This window comes from Notamacropus eugenii, chromosome 5, assembly GCF_028372415.1.
Source record: "Notamacropus eugenii isolate mMacEug1 chromosome 5, mMacEug1.pri_v2, whole genome shotgun sequence".
In the NCBI taxonomy this organism is placed as follows: domain Eukaryota; kingdom Metazoa; phylum Chordata; class Mammalia; order Diprotodontia; family Macropodidae; genus Notamacropus; species Notamacropus eugenii.
Window position 1 is genome coordinate 35095440 of NC_092876.1, and position 17714 is coordinate 35113153.

The 17714-nt window shown below is 48.3% G+C and overlaps 1 protein-coding gene across 1 annotated transcript in view; it reads left to right on the forward strand.

The window, feature by feature from the left end:
* ATAD3A (ATPase family AAA domain containing 3A) overlaps nucleotides 1-13368 on the forward strand; it is a 60267-nt gene extending 46899 nt beyond the window's left edge. The window contains exon 16 of the mRNA XM_072608512.1: nucleotides 13023-13368. Within this exon, the coding sequence (XP_072464613.1) occupies nucleotides 13023-13199 (177 nt within the window). The 3' untranslated portion in view covers nucleotides 13200-13368. The remainder of the gene's footprint in view (nucleotides 1-13022) is intronic.
* Nucleotides 13369-17714: the final 4346 nt, after the last annotated feature.

Consider the following 17714-nt stretch of genomic DNA (forward strand, 5'->3'; position numbering starts at 1 on the left):
TTGGACTCTTTTGGCCTGCTCATTGGTTGTGTGGGTAAATGCAGCCCCCAGAGCATCTCCGAAAAGCCATCAGGGCTTTGCCTGGCTATCAGACTGTCTTTGGGCTCTCATTTCTGTGGCTGGCTGATTTGTCCATGTAGTGCCCGGGCCCTGCTATTGAGAAAAACTCATGTGTCTACGATGTGGAGCTGGACTTCCTTCCGGGGCCCCCAACTTCACTGTCTGCAGACCTTTCCACAGCTGGCATTCTGGGTGATGTGGGGTATGGCCCCCACATGTGGCTGCTTCCCTTCCTAGACATATCTTACCACGACGAGGTACACAGTCTGCTTTGGGTGGCTTCTTTATTCCAGCCTCCAAAGGACTTGGTTCCTTAAAATAGGATCTGGCAGGACCTCCAGTATGTGTGCTGTGTGTCTTCCCTGCCTGCTGGCCTGAGGTTTCTGCAGGCTCCAGTTGGGCAACATCATAAGGGAGGACTGCATTTTTCATGTAAGCCAGTCAGTGACCTGTTGGTGTGATAGGGTGCTGCAGGATCATGTCTTAGTCTGGTTGTCCTCTTGACAGGATCCACATTGAGCCCTGGTTGTCTGGTGGCAGGATCTTTTTTGGTAAATGCCTTTTCCAAGAATTGATTCAAAACTCCCCAGAATAAGCTCTCGAGCGGTGCCTTCCCTGGTCCAGCTGCAGAATGTTCACAGAGTATCTGTGTGTGTGAAAGGACAAGTGTCCAAGCCCGCCCTCCAGACGTGAATGCTGAGGAGCACAATGCTGCGTCCTGTCTGCTGGGTGATTCATCTCCTCCTGAGACTTCGTGGATACTTACATGCTGGCTCAGAAAACTGAGCTAAGAAAATCCAAGCTGAAAGGGACTTGAAAGGTCTCCAGACCCTTCATCTTACAGATTTGCCAGGACCAGACAAAAAAGATATTTCCCAAGCACCATAGGCTCAAATTGGGAGAGGCTTTAATGAGCAGTTAGTGTTTGAGTTAGTGTTAAAGAAATGCATTCTAATTCAGGGGCTGAGGTGGGAGACGGCAGGCATAGTTAGTAATGTGAGCAAAGGGCACAAGGGAAAGGAGCAGGGAAAGCCCTCAGGGAGGGGCCCCCACAGAGCTGCCCAAGCTGGCTGAAACAGAATGAAGTCACAAGCTAAGCCCAGACCTGGAATCCCAGGCAGAGAGATGAGTCTGAACTTGATTCTTGAGACAGACCAAATGTTCTGGTAGCAGCAAGAACAGTGGTTTGGAAGCAGGACAGAATTTGTGCAGTAGCTGCTTCCACAACTGATCGCCGCCATAAATAGCCTCAGGTAGCTGGGGCCGGGGAACCTGCACCTCTGGGCAGGCTTGTGCTCAGTCCCACCTGGGCACACTTTTCTTATGCCAAATATTGGAGAGCACTTAGATACAATAGGGCAGGGGTGGGGCAACTTACAGCCTCAAGGTCCCATGTGGCTCTCTAGGTCCTCAGGCACAGCCCTTTGACTTAATTCAAACTTCACAGAATATATCCCCTTAATAAAAGGATTTGTTCTGTAAAACTTGGACATGGACAATAGGAGAGAAAATATGATACTTTAAGGCTTTCTCTTTCTAAGTGGTTATAGATCAGCGAAGCCAAACTGCTGGGCCCGCTTTGTAAGGTCCCCAGCCCCCCATTCTGAGCAGATGTCCTCATGGCCTGGAGTAGCCTGGCCTGGGTCATCTTCAAGAGAGTTGTGCTGTGTGCCAGTGCATTTATTGCTTGCAGTAGGAAAAGTCTGTTGTATATCCAATTAATGTCTTCTATTTTGGTAACTGTTTTTTTAGACGTACTCTATTTGCTCTTGAGCTGAGATGTGAGCATAGATTGCCATTCTTGGCTGTCTGCACATCATTTTAATAGTGGATTTGCATTCTGTCGTTTTAAAAATTGTGTTCACTCAGGGGCTGATTTGCTTTGTCTCCTCTAGATTTATACCTTCACCAGAAGGGAGAGCCACGAAAGGGAATGAACGTCCCTTGGGCTGCCTTCCTGATTTGCCTCTCCCTCTGCGATCTTCCTTTGGAGAAGCTGCGTCTGAACTGATGTGCAGGGAGGGCAGAGGGCCTTGTTGGTCTGATTGAGAACACCCCAGGGTGATGGTGGTGATCTGGGAGGGGGTCTCCTAGGAATAAGGAGACTGAGCCTCCCTGGAGGGAAGGAGACTCTGTCCCACTCCTGTCACACCTGGCTGTGACCCTGGGCAATGGGAGCATGGCCCCAGCTGGCATCAGCTGCTTCTCACTAGCTCTTCCCCACATGTACAAGTGTAATCTTGCACTTAGTTAGTGCATAGCCTGAGAGAAGAGCTCGTGTATCTCTGGGGGGAATCCGGAGGCTTTGCTTGTTGGGGGACCTGGAGCCAGTCAGTTATTTGCCCTGTGCCTGCATTTCCCCTTCTATAAAACAACAGTGATAATAGTTAGCATTTATATTGTGCATTAAGTTGTGCAGAGTGTTTTCTATCCATTCCCTCATTTAGTCTGAGGTGGGTGCTGGGTTTTTGTGGGTTTTTTTTCATTTTACAGAGAAGGAAACAGGTCCGGTGACTTGTCCAAGATCACATAGGTAGTACTGTCTGAGACGGAACTTGGACTCGGGGCTTCTGACCCTAAGTCCAGCCCACTCTGCTGTCTATATGGGTCAGCACTGGCTCCCTCTTAGGTCACACATGTCTATTAGCTTGGGAGACTCTTCAAGACAGAAATGACAGAACCAGCTTCAGTCACCATAACACCAAACTAGGCCAAGGGGCTTTTTCACAGTGATAGAGTCTCATGGGCTCAGCTGATTATCAGATGTGCCTGTGGCCCCTTTTCTGACCAAAGTAGCTTAGTCTGAAATGTACACCCTCAAACAGAAGGGGCGATGAGGTTGCTGAGCAGAGACCAGACCTCCCAGCTCTGCCACTCTCAGTGACCTTTGGGACTTTGGCAAGCCCCTTCCTGCCTTCTGCCCCACTTTCCTTCTCTTGGGAAGGCATCAGACTAAATGACACTCTGCTTCCCTGCCACCTCTCATTCTGACCCAGAGAGACCAGGGATGGCAGGCTGCCCCCCACATGCCTTGTCTGCTAGAAGATTGCCCCTCAGCTAACCCTGAGAGAAAAGCATGGTTTTAAGAAACCTCCAGCAGGTGGGAGTTTCTAGTGTCTCTTTGAATCTGACTTGGTCTGGTACTGTTATTTTGGACCTAAGACAAGGATTGGTCACCCAGAGATGGAGAGGCTGGAGAGGTGTGAGTTCTCTGGGTCTCCCTTTTTTCCTTCCTTCCGCCATTCCGTTGTCCTCCAGCTATATCTGAGGCCTCCTTCTCAGCTTCCAGCAAAACCCTTCAGACATGGGTGGCAGAGGCGGGGAACCAGGTCTGTTCTCTCTCTGAGCTCTGCCCACCCCCACCTCCATTATGCCTTTGTGAGCCTGGGAAGGAAGGTGCTGCAGGCAGAGGCTTTGAAGGATTTCTCTTGCTTTCCAATTAAGCTTATGAAAATAGTATTGAAATGCTGGGAAGGGCAAGACCCTTTTCTTTTGCAAATTGTAGAAAATTGCTTTGTGGAGCAGTAAGGATGGGATTGTTTCTCCTGAGTAAATGCCATTTTCAGAACATGATCATTTCCTTTAACCAGCTCAGCCAGGGTTCCCTGAGACTTGTTTTCTGTGCCCTTATTCTCTCCTCTGACCCAGGCAAGTAGGCCCCTGCCGTGGCTGCTGCTCACGGGGCTCCAGCCCACCAAGCTCCTTGGGGGCAGAGCAGTGGTTGTGACTGAGTCTCACTGGTAATCTCTCACCCATGTCAAAAAGGACAGCTTCTTCTCCCCATCCTTCCCACCCCCCTTTTTGCCTCTGCAGCCTCTGGCTTCATCCTCTCATTGAGTCTCCTTGGCTGTCCTGAAGATCATCTTGTGCTTAGCTGAATACCCTGAAGGATTTTGGGTGGGAAGGGGGAGGAGTGGAAATTTGGTTGCTAGGTGACGGGTCCTATCTAGTTCTGCATCTGGGGGAGCTGTTTGAGGTGAGCACAGTGAAAATGTAAACCAAATTCAAGGAGTTTAGGGCTGCCAGTTCAGAGTTGTGCTGGCCTCTCATGGCCATGGTCTGGTGTGTGATCAGGTGTGAATCAACTTTGTGAAGATGTCTTCTTTCTGCTGGGGTTTTCTTGCCATTCTGTGGAGGCCCATCACTAGCCAGGTGATTCAGGCTTACCCATTGCCATTCAGCCTCAGCCACAGAAGCTTGGCATGGTTTCCATCCACCTAGTATCCGTTTTCTTTTCAGAAATCCATAAAAATAGCTATGATGCACTCAATTGATTTTACTCTTTCACAGATTTAAGCCCTGGCCTTGTCCATGTTTGCCTTTTTTTTCCTTTCCCATATTTGCTTGAAGCCCTTTCAGATTTCTTCTGGTTTTCCATCCGTGTTCTTCCTGGGTGCTCTCACGGGGTGGGCAGCTCTTCCTTAACCTTGTTCCCATTATGTCTGGGGAATTAGTAGAGGCAGGACCAGGCTGTGGCCTCAGTGCTTGTATTTGGTCAGGTGGTGTAGGCCTGCTACAAGGGGATGATATCTTAGCCATTTCTTCCATATTTATGTATGCAGTTGATTAAGTCACGGGCCCCTTCCCGGCTCTGTTGTTTGTAGCATAGGACTGTGTGAAATGTCTTTGAATAAGGGATCCTTCAGATTTGTAAGCTATAAAATACAGATGGGGTTTGACTAGGCCCAGACTTTCCATCATAGATGTAGTAAATTGGCCATGGCCATTGGGCCTTCCAGACTGACGGGGCTGTTCAGATCTGGATCAGCACATAAACTGACATATTGTAAACAGTCACCAAAATTGCAAAGAAGAGCAAACATTTTCAGATTCGTCCATTAACAAATAGTAGCTGACACTTTTAATCAATCGGTAAACATTTATTAAGCACCTACTGCATATCAGAGATGCACAGGGCTCTACATGTTATCCTCATCTGAGCCTCACAACAATGTCTGAACTAATCTTAAAGCTTTAGAGAGGTGATAGCTCATGTTTGTACTTGTCTGGGGTCTGTGCTGGACATACCCTTTCTCCATGGGAACACACTAAACTAAGTCTTCGATGGAGACAGCAGAACATTATTCTGTATTTAAAAAGGCAGCAGCCTTGGGGCAAGCTCCTTGAGCAGATGGATAGGTTCATCTGAAAACTGATAGATGGGCCCCAAGGAGTCTGATTTAAGGCTAGGAAAATAAGAATTTCAGGGTATTACAGGAAAATGATAGAGAATAGGGAACTTGGCCACTGTAAAGGCTGATATTTAGACCTATTTTTGAGTTCAAATTAAAAATTGCTTTTTTATTAAACTATTAACTCAAACAGATTTAGGATTTTTTTTAAATGAACTTTTCAGGTTTGAGGTCTGAACTGGGATTTGGTCTGCCAGTTCTGCACATGGTCCATAACCTAAGTCTCTTTCTCTTAGTTCTTAGAACTATTTCTTGTTCTTTATCAGTCCAGGTTTCAGACTTGAGTATCATTGCTTTGGGGACTGATCTCCAGCCTTCTTTGGGGCTTAGTTTCTTCATAAGAGGGGCTGGGTTGAATGATTGCCCAGGTGCCTTTCTACCTTGGGCATTCTGTGACTGATTCTGTGGCAGCCACTTACGCTTGAATCCTCCTTACTGTATCTAGCTGGAATTCCATATCTCAAAGGATATGGATTGCTCACTATAGCTATGGCTTCTATATCAACACCTCACACAGCATATGTCCTTTGGACAGTAGCTGGGAGAGAGGGGCATTAGCAGTATCTTTGTGTGTGCAGGATGGAATTTGTGTGGTCTTTTCCTCAACAGTCGCACTCCAGCTCTAGCCCTTAGCCCTAGGGGCACAGCACCAGGATGGCCATGGATGTAGGTTTGCCCAGTGTTGTGGGTCTCCTGTTAACATGAACTGATTCTGGGAGATGTCAGTTAGTGGGCTACAGTTAACTAAACCTCCTTGAGAGGACAGGTGTGCTAGTCTTCTAAGGGGGCTGTATTTACATCCAAAGCCAGGCCTAGAGTTCTGGAACCAGCTCCTTACATATGTCTGCTTCCCAAAAAAGCAGGGCATGGCTGTGGGTACAGCAGGAATAGCAAAGAAGGTGGGAGTGGAGAGAATTATTTATATGCTGGCAGATAAATTTAGAATAGTATGCTGCTGTCTCCATCGAAGACTTAGTTTAGTGTGTTCCCACGGAGAGAGAAAGGGTACATCCAGCACAGACCCCAAATGATGCTCCCAACAAACCTCAGCACAATGTAAAACATGTCTGGTGGCCAACTGTGTTCACCTTCTTCAGAGCAAGATCTGCTCTCTTGGTTAGAGGTTTTCCTTTTCCACTAAAATGTCACTATCCTCAGTTTTGTGACTTCTGTCCTAATTTGTACACAAGCTACAGACTCAAGTGTCCTCAGGAACAAATCCTGAAGAGTTACAAAGAACACCCATGACCTACTTTGTCACTCAGGCCAACCCTGTGCTTTCCATACCATGGGAGGCTTCTCATCATTTGTGGGCAGACCTGAACATGGATGCCCTCCCCCAAACACATGGCTTTCACTTGGAAAGTGGTTGCTGTCAGTACATGAACCCTCCAAAATGAAAAGGGTCTAAGTGTGATGGAAGATAAATCAGAAACCTTCCTATAGTCACAGTTCTCTCCTAGTGGTCACATCTGGTGATTCACATAGACACAAAGGGTACTGCCAGAGGGAATCTAGAAAATATTGCTAAAGATGATAAAGTCTTGGGAAAGTCACTGAAGACGTCCAGCGCACAGATAGTGTTTCCATAATGTTTGCCATTGGAAGGCAAGAGCTTCAGGAGAGACAAGAAGATTGCAAAGCAACCAACTTAGTGAAGAAGAATGGTTTCTGAGAATAGGTTTTGGATTTCTGGACCAAAGCTTCAAACGTAGGAATAAGACACTCTCGTGGCCAGAGGTGGAGGACACCTAACAGTATCTGGTGCGAAGATAGTTGCTTAGAGTCTTGTACAGCAAATCCAGATGTTTGCTTTTTTTTCTCAAATATTTTATTTTTTTTCCAAACACGTAAAAAAAATTTTGACGTTTGTTTTTTAAAATTTTGAGTTCCAAATTCTCTTTCTCCCTCCCCTCCACCCCGTCATTGATTTGATATAGGTTATACGTGTGCAGCCGTGCAAAACAGGTTTCCGTATTAGTCCTATTGTGAAAGAAAATACATAAAAACAATACAAGGTCAAAAGAAGTCTGCTTTGGTCTGCATTCAGACTACATGGGTGTGAAGAACATTTGTCATCATGAGTTCTTCAGAATTGTCTTGGATGATTCACAGTTGGTCATCAGACGGTGTTGCTATTACTGCGTACAGTGTTCTGATTCTTCGTCAGTTCATGTAAGTCTTTTCAGGTTTTTCTAAAAGCATCCTTCATTTCTTACAGCACAATAGTATCCTTTCACAATCATATACCACAGCCATTCCCCAGTTGATGAGCATCCCCACATTTTCCAGTTCTCTGCCACCACAAAAAGCTGCTGTATTTTTGCACATATAAGTTCTTTTCTTTGTTTTAATCTTTTTAGGATACAGACCTACTAATGCTATTGCTGGCTTACAGGGTATACACAGTTTAATGGTCCTTTGGGTATGGTTCCAGAGTGCTCTCCAGAGTGGCTGGCTCAGGTCACAACTCCACCAACAGTGTATCAGTGTCCCAATTTTCCCACATCTCCTTCCACATTTGTCATTTTTCTTTTCTGTTATATTAGCTCATCTGATAAGTGTGAGGTGTTACCTCAGTTGTTTTAATTTGCATTTCTCCCTAAGCACTAGTGATTTAAACATTTTTTCAGACGATTAAAGATGCCTGTTTGTATCCTTTAACCATTTATCAATTGGAGAGTGATTTATATTCCTATGAATTTGACCCATTTCTCTTTATATTTGAGAAAAAAGGCCTTTATCAGAGAAACTTGCTGTAAATTTTTCTCCCAGTTTTCCGCTTTCCTTCTAGCCTTGGTTTTATTTGTGCAAAACCTTTTTTAATTTAATTTAATCAAAATTACTCATTTTATAGCCTGTAATGATCTCTATTTCTTGTTTAGTCAAATCTTCCCATATCCATAGATCTGACAGATGAACTGTTCCGTGCTTCCCTGATCTGCATGTGGTGTCACCCTTTATGTCTAAATCACGTACCCATTTTGACCTAAACCTGGTGCATGACGTGAAATGTTGGTCCGTTTCTAGTTTCTGCCAGTTGCTTTCCAGTTTTCCCAGTACTTTTGTCTTTTTATTTATCAAATAGCAGACTTCTATTGTCCATTTACATGTATTGTGCACCCGATCTTTTCCATTGATCTGCTACTCAGTCTCTTAGCCAGTACTAAATTGTTTTGATGATTACTTCTTTGTAATAGTTTGGGATCTGACATGGCTGAGCTACCTTCCTTCACATTTTTTTGATTGATTTCCTTGATGTTTTTAACCATTTGTTCTTCCAGGTGAATTTCGTTATTTTTTTCTAGCTCTGTAAAATAATTTTTTGGTAATTTGGTGTGGCACTAAATAAATTAATTTAGGTAGAATTGTCATTTTTATTACATTTTTTATTATATTGACCTAGCCTAGAGCAGTTAATAATTTTCCAGTTGTTTAGATCTGACTTTATTTCTGTGAAAAGTGTTTTCTAATTGTGTTCATATAGTTTCTGAGTTTGTCTTGGCAGGTAGATTCCCAAGCAGATGCATAAATATTATATATTATAAATATATTTATATAATGAGTTATTTTCAATGGAATTTCTCTTTCTGTTGCTGCTGGATGGTATTGTGTAGAAATGCTAATAAGTTGTGTGGGATTTTTTAATGTTCTTCAACTTTGGCAAAGTTACTAATTATTTCAACTTGGTTTTTAGTTGATTCTCTAGAAATTCAAGGGAATTTAAGCTCGTAAAAAACAAGAGGTGTTATGGGGGGGTGGGGCAGAGACAGGAAGACAAATAACAGATTTCCAAAGATTGTCAGGAAGCTTGAAATCGAAAAAGGGTTTTGTGGCGCTTTGTGGGGACCAGAGCCCTGATTGAGGTGAATGGGACAGTAGCATTACCTGTGAGAAAGCGGAGCCATTCAGCCCTCAGTTCTGCTTCTCAAACACCAAATAGCCACTCAGGAGAAACAGGGAGAGTCATAGAGCTGTCCTTGGTGCTTAGTGAATTCAGACACCATTGGAGAAAGGCAGGCGGGCCACGTTTCTAAAAAGAAAGACAGATAGGCGTGGGCATTTGGCTTCAGGTCCTGGTCAAAGTTTGCAGACATGTTGAAGATGGAGCCGTGGTTTCAGAGAGCTGGCAGGATGGGGGCGGGAGCTCATCGAAAGCCTGGCCTGGTTCCCTCAGGCTGGTAGGCCAGCAAGGGCTGTGGGTATCATTTACGCAGAGGGGAGCAAAGCAGTCATAGTTTTCTAGTGCTGTTCTTATAGCAGATATGGAGAGGTGTGGGCTAGATAGTGGTGCTCATCAAGTCAGTTCATTAAGTGTCTGCTGTGTGTCAAGCACTGTGATTAGTGCTGGCGATATAAATAAGAAAAAAACAAGTCCCTATCCTCAGGAGGCTTATAGTGTAAAAGAAGGGAGCGGGGAGGGGGCCTGGACCAGGGATGGCCTTTGGAGTCAAAACCAAGTAGAGCCGCTGATGAAAATGGAGAGCATTAGTCATATTCAAACTTGTTGAATGCGCTGACTCGGCGAGTAGTCACCTTGGAAGGAAATCTCTGGGAGCCTTTGCACTGTGACTTAGATAAGGCATGAGGGCAGTTATCAAACCTGCAGATCACACAGAATTAGCCCAGTGGGGGATGGGGCCCAGAAAGCTCCACACAAGCTAGAACATAAAAATGTGATCCAGTGAGATCACATACAAAATCTCATTTTTATTCAAAACAAGCTGCTTCCCAAGCCTGAGGTGGGGGGAGCTTGGCTAAATGGCGTTCATCTGAAAAAGATCTGGGGATTTTAGCAGACTGCATGTTCCATATGACTCCACCTAGTGATTTGACCTCCTGGAAGCTCTTTGAAGAGACCCAGGACTGGGTGGGGAAAGCTTGTTCTGTTGCCTGGTCAGGCCACAACTAGGCACCTTTCCTTGTTGGGGGCACCATCATTTTAGAAAGGTCTCTTTCCCCCTTCTGTGCAGTCTAGGGGCTGCTGCCTGCCAGGGTCACACTGCCTTAGGCCAACACTGGCCTGTGGGAAGGCATGCCCTCATCACTCTGGGCTCAGGCTGAGCCTTTTGGGGTGTTGGTGTGTGAGGGCTCTGGGGGGCCAAAGTCAAATCTTGATCTCCCTGCTATGAACCCTGTGACCCTGGGCAAGTCACTTCTTCACCTGAGAAGTGAGGGGGGGACCACCTACTTCCCAAGGTGTCGCTGAGCATCAGAGCGCTCACACAAGGCTGCCAGCATTTAGATCACCATGAGCTTTGCCCTGCGTCATAGGCATCATCTTGTTTGGTCTCTGTAATAACCTTGCGAAGTGAGCGTTATCATCGTCATCTCTGTTTTATCAATGAGGAAACAGCTAAGAGGCTGAGTGATTTATTGGTGGTTGTTTGGCCATTAAGTATGTGGGGCAGGATTTGAACTCAGATCTTTTGGATGCCAAATCCAGCCCACTTTGGTTGTTTTTCTCAATCCTAGAAAAGAAAAGGCATAAACAATAGCTTCCCCATCCCTCCCTGAGCCGGTGTCACATGACACTGAAAATGGGGGGGAGGTGGCACTGCGGGGCTCAAATATGGGACCTTAGACCTTCTGCCAACCAGAGAAGTATGTTATTGGTGGTTATTTTTATGTGACCTGTGACCTGCATGAGAATCCCTAAGTGTTGGGGGTTTCACATTTTATTTTTTTATTTATTCCTCCTTTGCCTCATTGTGGCACAGAGGGGACAGTGCAGGCTCCATGGCCAGGCGGGTCCCAGCAGTGACCTTGTTGCAGGCGTGGGGGTTGGAGACACTTCCCATCCAGCCTAGAAGGATGCCATTGCTCCTGTCCCATTCCCACCCCATCCCCAGTCTGGGGACTCCGGACGAACCTCAGAGATCATCCAGTCCAAGACTTTCTGATTTTTCAGATAATTGAGACCAGAAAAGAGGGGTGGACTGGCCCCAGATCACACAGGAAGCGAGTGGCTCCCAAGAGCCAGGATTGGAACCTGAGTCAGAATCTGGCTGTGTCCAGGATGCTCACTTTCCATTCATCTCCTGACACCTAGAAGAACAGTTAGGGTCACAAAATTGGTTTTCTTAAACTGGTTTTAAAAAAAAAAAAGTAATGTGACCTTGAATGGAGGGGTCAGCTCATGGGCCTCATGCCCATGTCAGTGTGAAGGCCCCAGCCCTGTGGGTCGGGGCTCGCTGCCAGGGGACTGAGGCCACTTCCTCCAGTCCTTTTGCCCCTCTTTTCACAGTTGGGGAGCCCCCAGGAAGATTCTTTGGAGGGATGAGCACCTTCTCCTTCACCCCACCCCTGCCAGCTACTGGCCTCCCCTTCTGGAAGTAAAAATTAATTTGCTTCCAAATCGCCCGAAGGCCAATTGTGAATTCCTCCATTTGACAGCACCCTCCATTATGAGGCAGGTGAGAGAGATTGGTTAGAAATATCTACATGAAAGGAGAAGATTCTGCCTCCTAAACGGCGGGAGCTGCTCCCAGCGGGCCAGGCGCCTTCCCCATTTGCTTTCTTGACAGCTCAGGCCCTGAGCTTTCTATTTTTAGAAGGTCATTGAGAAAATCAGCAGCATGTGAACCACACAAAATTGCTGGGACTTCCACAATTGAATTTATGGGCATTGCGGGCCCAGGGAGCAACCACGCACTGCTGTGTCCCTGAATCTACGTGTGTGCTTCTGGCACGTGGGGCCCAAGACCCAGGGAAGCCACTAGCCTTGCCTCCCTTGGGAATGAGGCTGCTCCGTGGCCCTAAGGGGAGAGAGACCATCTGCTTTGAACCCCACCAGACCGGTGGAATTTAGAGCCCAGCTAGGAAGCCTCTTCCTGGCCAACTGAAGGGTGTGAGGCTGGCCTCGGGCCTCTCAGCCCTCTGCAGAATGAGGGGTGGGGGCCGTGAATATTCATGAGATGCCGTATCCCCTTTTGGGCTGGTAGAGCTCATTAGCTAGCACAGGCTCAAGGATGCCTGCGTGCAAGGCTCCTCCTGGTTCCTCTGCAGTCAAGACGACAAGCCCGTGGCCCTGGAGCTGGGTCTCAATTAAGAGAGTGTGGCAGCTGGGTGCTACTTTCCTTTCGCTAGCTGGGCTGGCCTGGGGATTAGTGCCCACCCAGGTTCCTCACTGCAGAGCTGGTGTCACCCTAAAGGCCTCTTGTTCCCCTAAGCTCAACAGGCCCCTTCTGAAGCCTGCTTTGCATTCACGAGTCATGTCCAGGTGGACTCTGAGCCTTCTGCCTGGGACCAGGGCCCCCAAAGTCTCTCTGAGCACCCCCTGTAAGTCCCCTGGAAACCTAGTGTGTGTCTTGTGCCAAGTTTCCAGATACTTTGCTCTGCTCCTGACGAGGTGATCAGGGGCTTTGCTTCCTCTTGCAGAACTGTACTTCCTTGAATTTTCATGACATTGGGGACAGCAGGAGCTTCACATCATGGGAGGCCCTTCTGGTGAACTGGAGGAGCTGGAATCTAGCCATGCTTGGCCCACCCTCCACCCACTGGCCTCAAGGGGCTTAGGGCGACTGCCTGACCCCTGCCGGGGCCTTTCCAATGTCTTCCAGGACCACAGTTCCCAGTTAGGAGGAAGCAGGGGCCTTGGGCTGTGGGCCCCTTGTGGTCTGTAAAAGCCTGTAAGGGTTTGAGTGGCTGAATGGGGTGACTCCGGGGTGAGGCCTGCAGAGGCCTCTGAGCTGTATGGTGATTAGCCAAGAGCATGGCAGAGATAGTAGTCTGGTCACTTCTCATCCCCAGTCCTTCTCTCTCCTCCAGGCCTTAGCCTACGCCTCAGAGGACGGCGTCCTCACAGAGGCCATGATGGACACCCGGGTGAAGGACGCCATCCAGCAGCACCAGCAGAAGATGGAGTGGCTGAAAACGGAGAGGATGGAGGGCAGCAAGAGCCAGCCTCTCCCTCTCTCTCTCTTCAAGGAGAGCCCACTTATGTAAGGGCAGGAGCCCCCCTCAGGACATAGGAAAAGAGAGGTCTGTAGAAGGGCAAATCATGTGTCCAGGTCGGAGCTGGGACCTGCAGGGCTGAGCCTGCGGTCATCCTCCCCAAGACCCCCAGGCGGGAGGTGATGACAAGAGCCACAATAAAGGATTTAGCATGAGCCGACCTGTGCTCCTCTGTGCGGAGGTCTTTCTGTCAAGTGCCAAAGCTGAAATCTTATCAGCCCAAGAGCCATGTGCCAGCTGTGCCCATGGGTCTCCAGCAAATGCCAAGTTCTGCAACTCAGTTCACAGATGTGCCCAGCTGAGGAAGGACGATCCAGATGGCTCAGCCCTCTCCTTTGATGGGTGACATGGTGCCCACAGGTTCACTAATTCTGCAAAGATTAAAACCCAGCTCTCTTTCTCTTGTCCTAAACATTGAGGTGACATGAGGTGCCCAGGGGAATCCTGGTCCTATAAATGCCTCTTGGAGCCTCCAGGGCTGGGCACCTGCCTTCAGATTGCTTCAGAGAGAGGAGGCCTTTGTTGCTGGGGCTGGGGGGAGACCAGAAAGGCCCCCCACAGTCCCTCAGGCTGCTCTCTTCCCTACCTACTGTTACCCCAGAGGTCTTATCTCCCCAGAAAGGTAAGGATCCCTGACTGGAACTGAGAGCCTGGTACCCCCACTATCCGGCTCCCTTTCCGTGCCACTCATCACCTCATGGGCCTCCCTGTGGGTTCCTTTTTTACTGGGGCTAACAGCTTATTTACCCATAGTATGAACAAGCCTGACTTAGGGCTAGAAACCACCCCCCTCCTGGCCAAATGCTCCAAAGTCCAAGCTGGCTCTGAGGCTGAGAGAGACAAATGACCCCCAAGGTTTGAAGATGGAAGAACCCCTGATTATGGCCCCCCAAGTTTCCAGTCTTTACTGCCCACAGTCAAGGAGCTGAGCTGGACTCTGCCCACTCTTTCTGGGGCAACTTGCCAAGTTGGGGGAGGCAGGGACCCAATAATCCTGGGCCAACTGGAGATGCTGGACTAGATAAATGACCTTCAAGGTGTTTTTGTGATTGCTGTGATGTTCATTTTCTAAGTTCTGAATGTGTGTGATCCAGCTTAGATGGGCCCCCAGAACCAGACCTCCATCCAGGGAAAGGAAAAGGCATTGGTCAGTGTTGGGCTGGGCCCAGAACTGAGGCTTCTTGTCCTTCCCTCTCCCAGGGCTGTAGCCTTTCTCATTCCCCTGCCCTGGGCAGTATGCATCAATGACTCACAGTGCAAATGAAAGCCAAGGTTCCCCCCACTCTGACCTGTACTTCCCCAAATGGGTCATCCCAAGGTTACCTGAAAATCAACAGAGAAGATTCCTGGGCCTAGTCCCTCCTGTGGATGTTGATCTGACTGAAACGGGCCTCTCTTGGGCCCTCAGTGTCCAGTTCTCAGGCTGGTGACACCCCTGCCTTTTATTCCTCCAGGTTGGGGGCTTGGCTGGGCAGGGAGGGACAACATGCTACTAAGCCAGGTGGCCTGTCAGACTCAGCAGGAGGGATCAAGGGTATGGGTGTAAAAAGAACCTGATCCTTCTACCTAGAAACCCACCTTGAGTGTCTAGGTGTGGTAAATATACCAAGTAAAGTAGCTGGGAAAAGATGGTAGTGCCTACCTACCACTTACCTAGGACTGGGTCCAAGCTGAATGAAGACAAGAGGACCCCTGGCTTGGCCTCAGACCTGCCCCAGCCCCTTTGGCCTCATGGGCTTGTGCATCGGGCCAGATATGGTGTTTGAACCCGGGTCTTGTGTCCTTTCTACCCCTCCCCATGCCACCAGGCCACCACAAGGGAACTTTTTAGGGACAGCATTTAGCTATGGAGGAAGAAAGCATCCCAAACCCAGCTCAATCATCCAGAAGTATAACATGGCTAACCTGAGAAGCATTCCTCTGGGGGGAGGCAGAAGGGTGAGTCTTTGCTTTGTTCTCTGTCTGTGGCAAAAAACAGGTTCCCAGGGCCCTAAGTGGTTTCCAAGGCTCCCAGTCCATCCCGCCATCCCGTGCTTCAGAAGGATGTGCCTCAAGCACACAGTTATTTAGCCTCTACTGGGAGCTCACTACCCCTCAAGGTAACCCTTACACTCAAAGCTACCTCTGTGCTCCAGGGCCAAGCAAAACAGGTCTCATTCACAGCCATCACTTACCCTGAATCTTCTGCAAGAGAAATAAACACCCCCAATTCTTCTATGTGATCTTCGCATTTACCTGATCTCAAGGCCCTTCCCTAGGCAGATAGCCTTCTGGATACCTTGAAGTTCACCAAATCTTGCCTAAAATATGGTGCACCCAGAACCTAAGCACAGTACTCTGTGAACTCTTGGAACCTGACTAGGACAGAATACAGGTTCTGGACTAACACCTTCAGTTGGGGAGCATAGACCTTGAGGTCAGGGACACCTGAATTCAAATCCAGCCTCAGACACTTGCTAACTGGGTGACCCTGATCAAATCACTTCTGTCTGCCTCAGTTTCCCTATCTATAATGTGGGAATAATAGTACCTACTTCCCAGTAGGTGTGAGAATTAAATAAGATCTTATTAAGTATTTTGCAAATCTAATGGTTCTGGAAACTAACTAGCTTTAGTTAGCATTACTTGGGGGAACTGTCCCATCATCCTGTGGACAGAATTCATCCGTTTCCCCTCTCCCCCAATTGCTTTCTGTCAAAATGCTGCCTAGCCCTGTCTGCTCCTGTACCCATCCTATCCTTGTGAAATGATTTTTTGAACCCAAGGGTAAGACTTTACATTTATTCCTATTTGATTTCATCTTCTCAGATCTGGCCCAGTGGTCTATCTGAACAAGGCCTTTTCCAACACACCAGGCCAATATCACGTCATTAAAACAACTAAATCCTGCGAGATGAGAGCCAGCCAACCAGAGCAGAGCTCCCTGCCAACCGTAGTCCTGGGTCTACAGGAAGCGAAAGAAGAGGCAGACTCAGGACATGCCCCAAACATTTTTACTGACTGAGGCAACCAGGCCCAGGGAGAGGGAGGGATGAAGTCATGGTGAGCAGGCTGGTGGAGGTGATCACAGTGAAAGGCCAAGGGGGCCTGAGGCAGCTCTGGTCTGGGCCTACACTAAAAAGCCTTGAGATGAGGGGATTGGGAGTAGACAGGGACTCTCCACTTCCATAGGACCAGAATCAAGTTATTCAGGCACCCAGAAGAACTCTATTTTGCTGATGACAAAGGGGGAGAAGGCCAGTCCTCGAGCCTCTCCCTTACCTGTGCATACTCCATACAGACCCCATCAGGTCATGTGCCCATGCTTCATACATGTGATCACATATAGTTCACACATGCACAGATTGGCATCATGCATTCACCCCAACCTACTTGGTTTCCTCCCAGAGAAACTTCCAAGAACGGTCCCTGGGATTCCTACACTCCCTGCCCTCATCACTCTCCATTGCCTCAGGCCTATGACCCTCACCTCCCATGCACCTGCCCCTGGTGATATACTGAGTGACCCCTTGTCCAAGCTCGGGCCCTGAGGCTTACAGGACCTATCTTCCACACCTCTGCCTCCTCTGCACACCCCATCCCTACATCCTTCCTCCTGCCTGGACAGGGGGTCTTCCTACAGACGAGGGTCCTCATCCTCTCTGAGGCCCTGACACCTTCCCCTGGGAGTCAGCTCCCCAAACAGCCTGACAAATGAACACAGACAGATGTGGACAGGAAAAACACAGACACCGGCCATTAAAAAAAAATAACAGATGTGATCCCAGACAAAGAAACTGAGCAGAAATAGAATTAAACCAGTGGATGGAATGGACCAGAGGCTGATCCCACTTAGTGGGCAACCCCCAGGGCCCTGAGGGGTTAAGAAGAGCTGGACCAAGTCCAGAGTCAGAATGGAAGGTCCGGGGATGAGGATGGGGACTGACCAGAAACAGAAACAACCAGGTACTCCTAAAACCATAGGGGGACTGAGTTGTCTCAGGCCCCCTCTTCCCTGTTAGGGTTTCTTCCCTCTCCCCTCTCCATCTACCCAGCACCCTGGAGTCAGTTTTTAAAAACCTAAACACCATGAATCACCCATATCCATTCTAGACACACACACACACACACACACACACAGACACACACACACACAGACACACACACACACACACACACACACACACACACACACACACACACACACACACACACACACACACACCCCTCCCCTGCCAGGGGTCCAAAGTCACCCAACTGCCACCCCACCCTGTCTGGGTAGCACCTTCCTTCCAAGAGCTCTAAGCACTTAAGGGAAGTTGCTTGATGGTGCAACTTTGCTACCCCTCCCCTCTCCACCCCTTCCCTCTCCACCCCTCCAGTGTTTCTTCCGGGATGTTCAAGTGTGGCACTCCGCTCCTAGCTTGGGAAACTGAGGCACAACATAGCAAAACAGCCTGGGAGTCCCAGATGAAAGAGAGGGACCCCACCCCAGTTCATATCCTACCCTATCTCTCTCATGAGGCA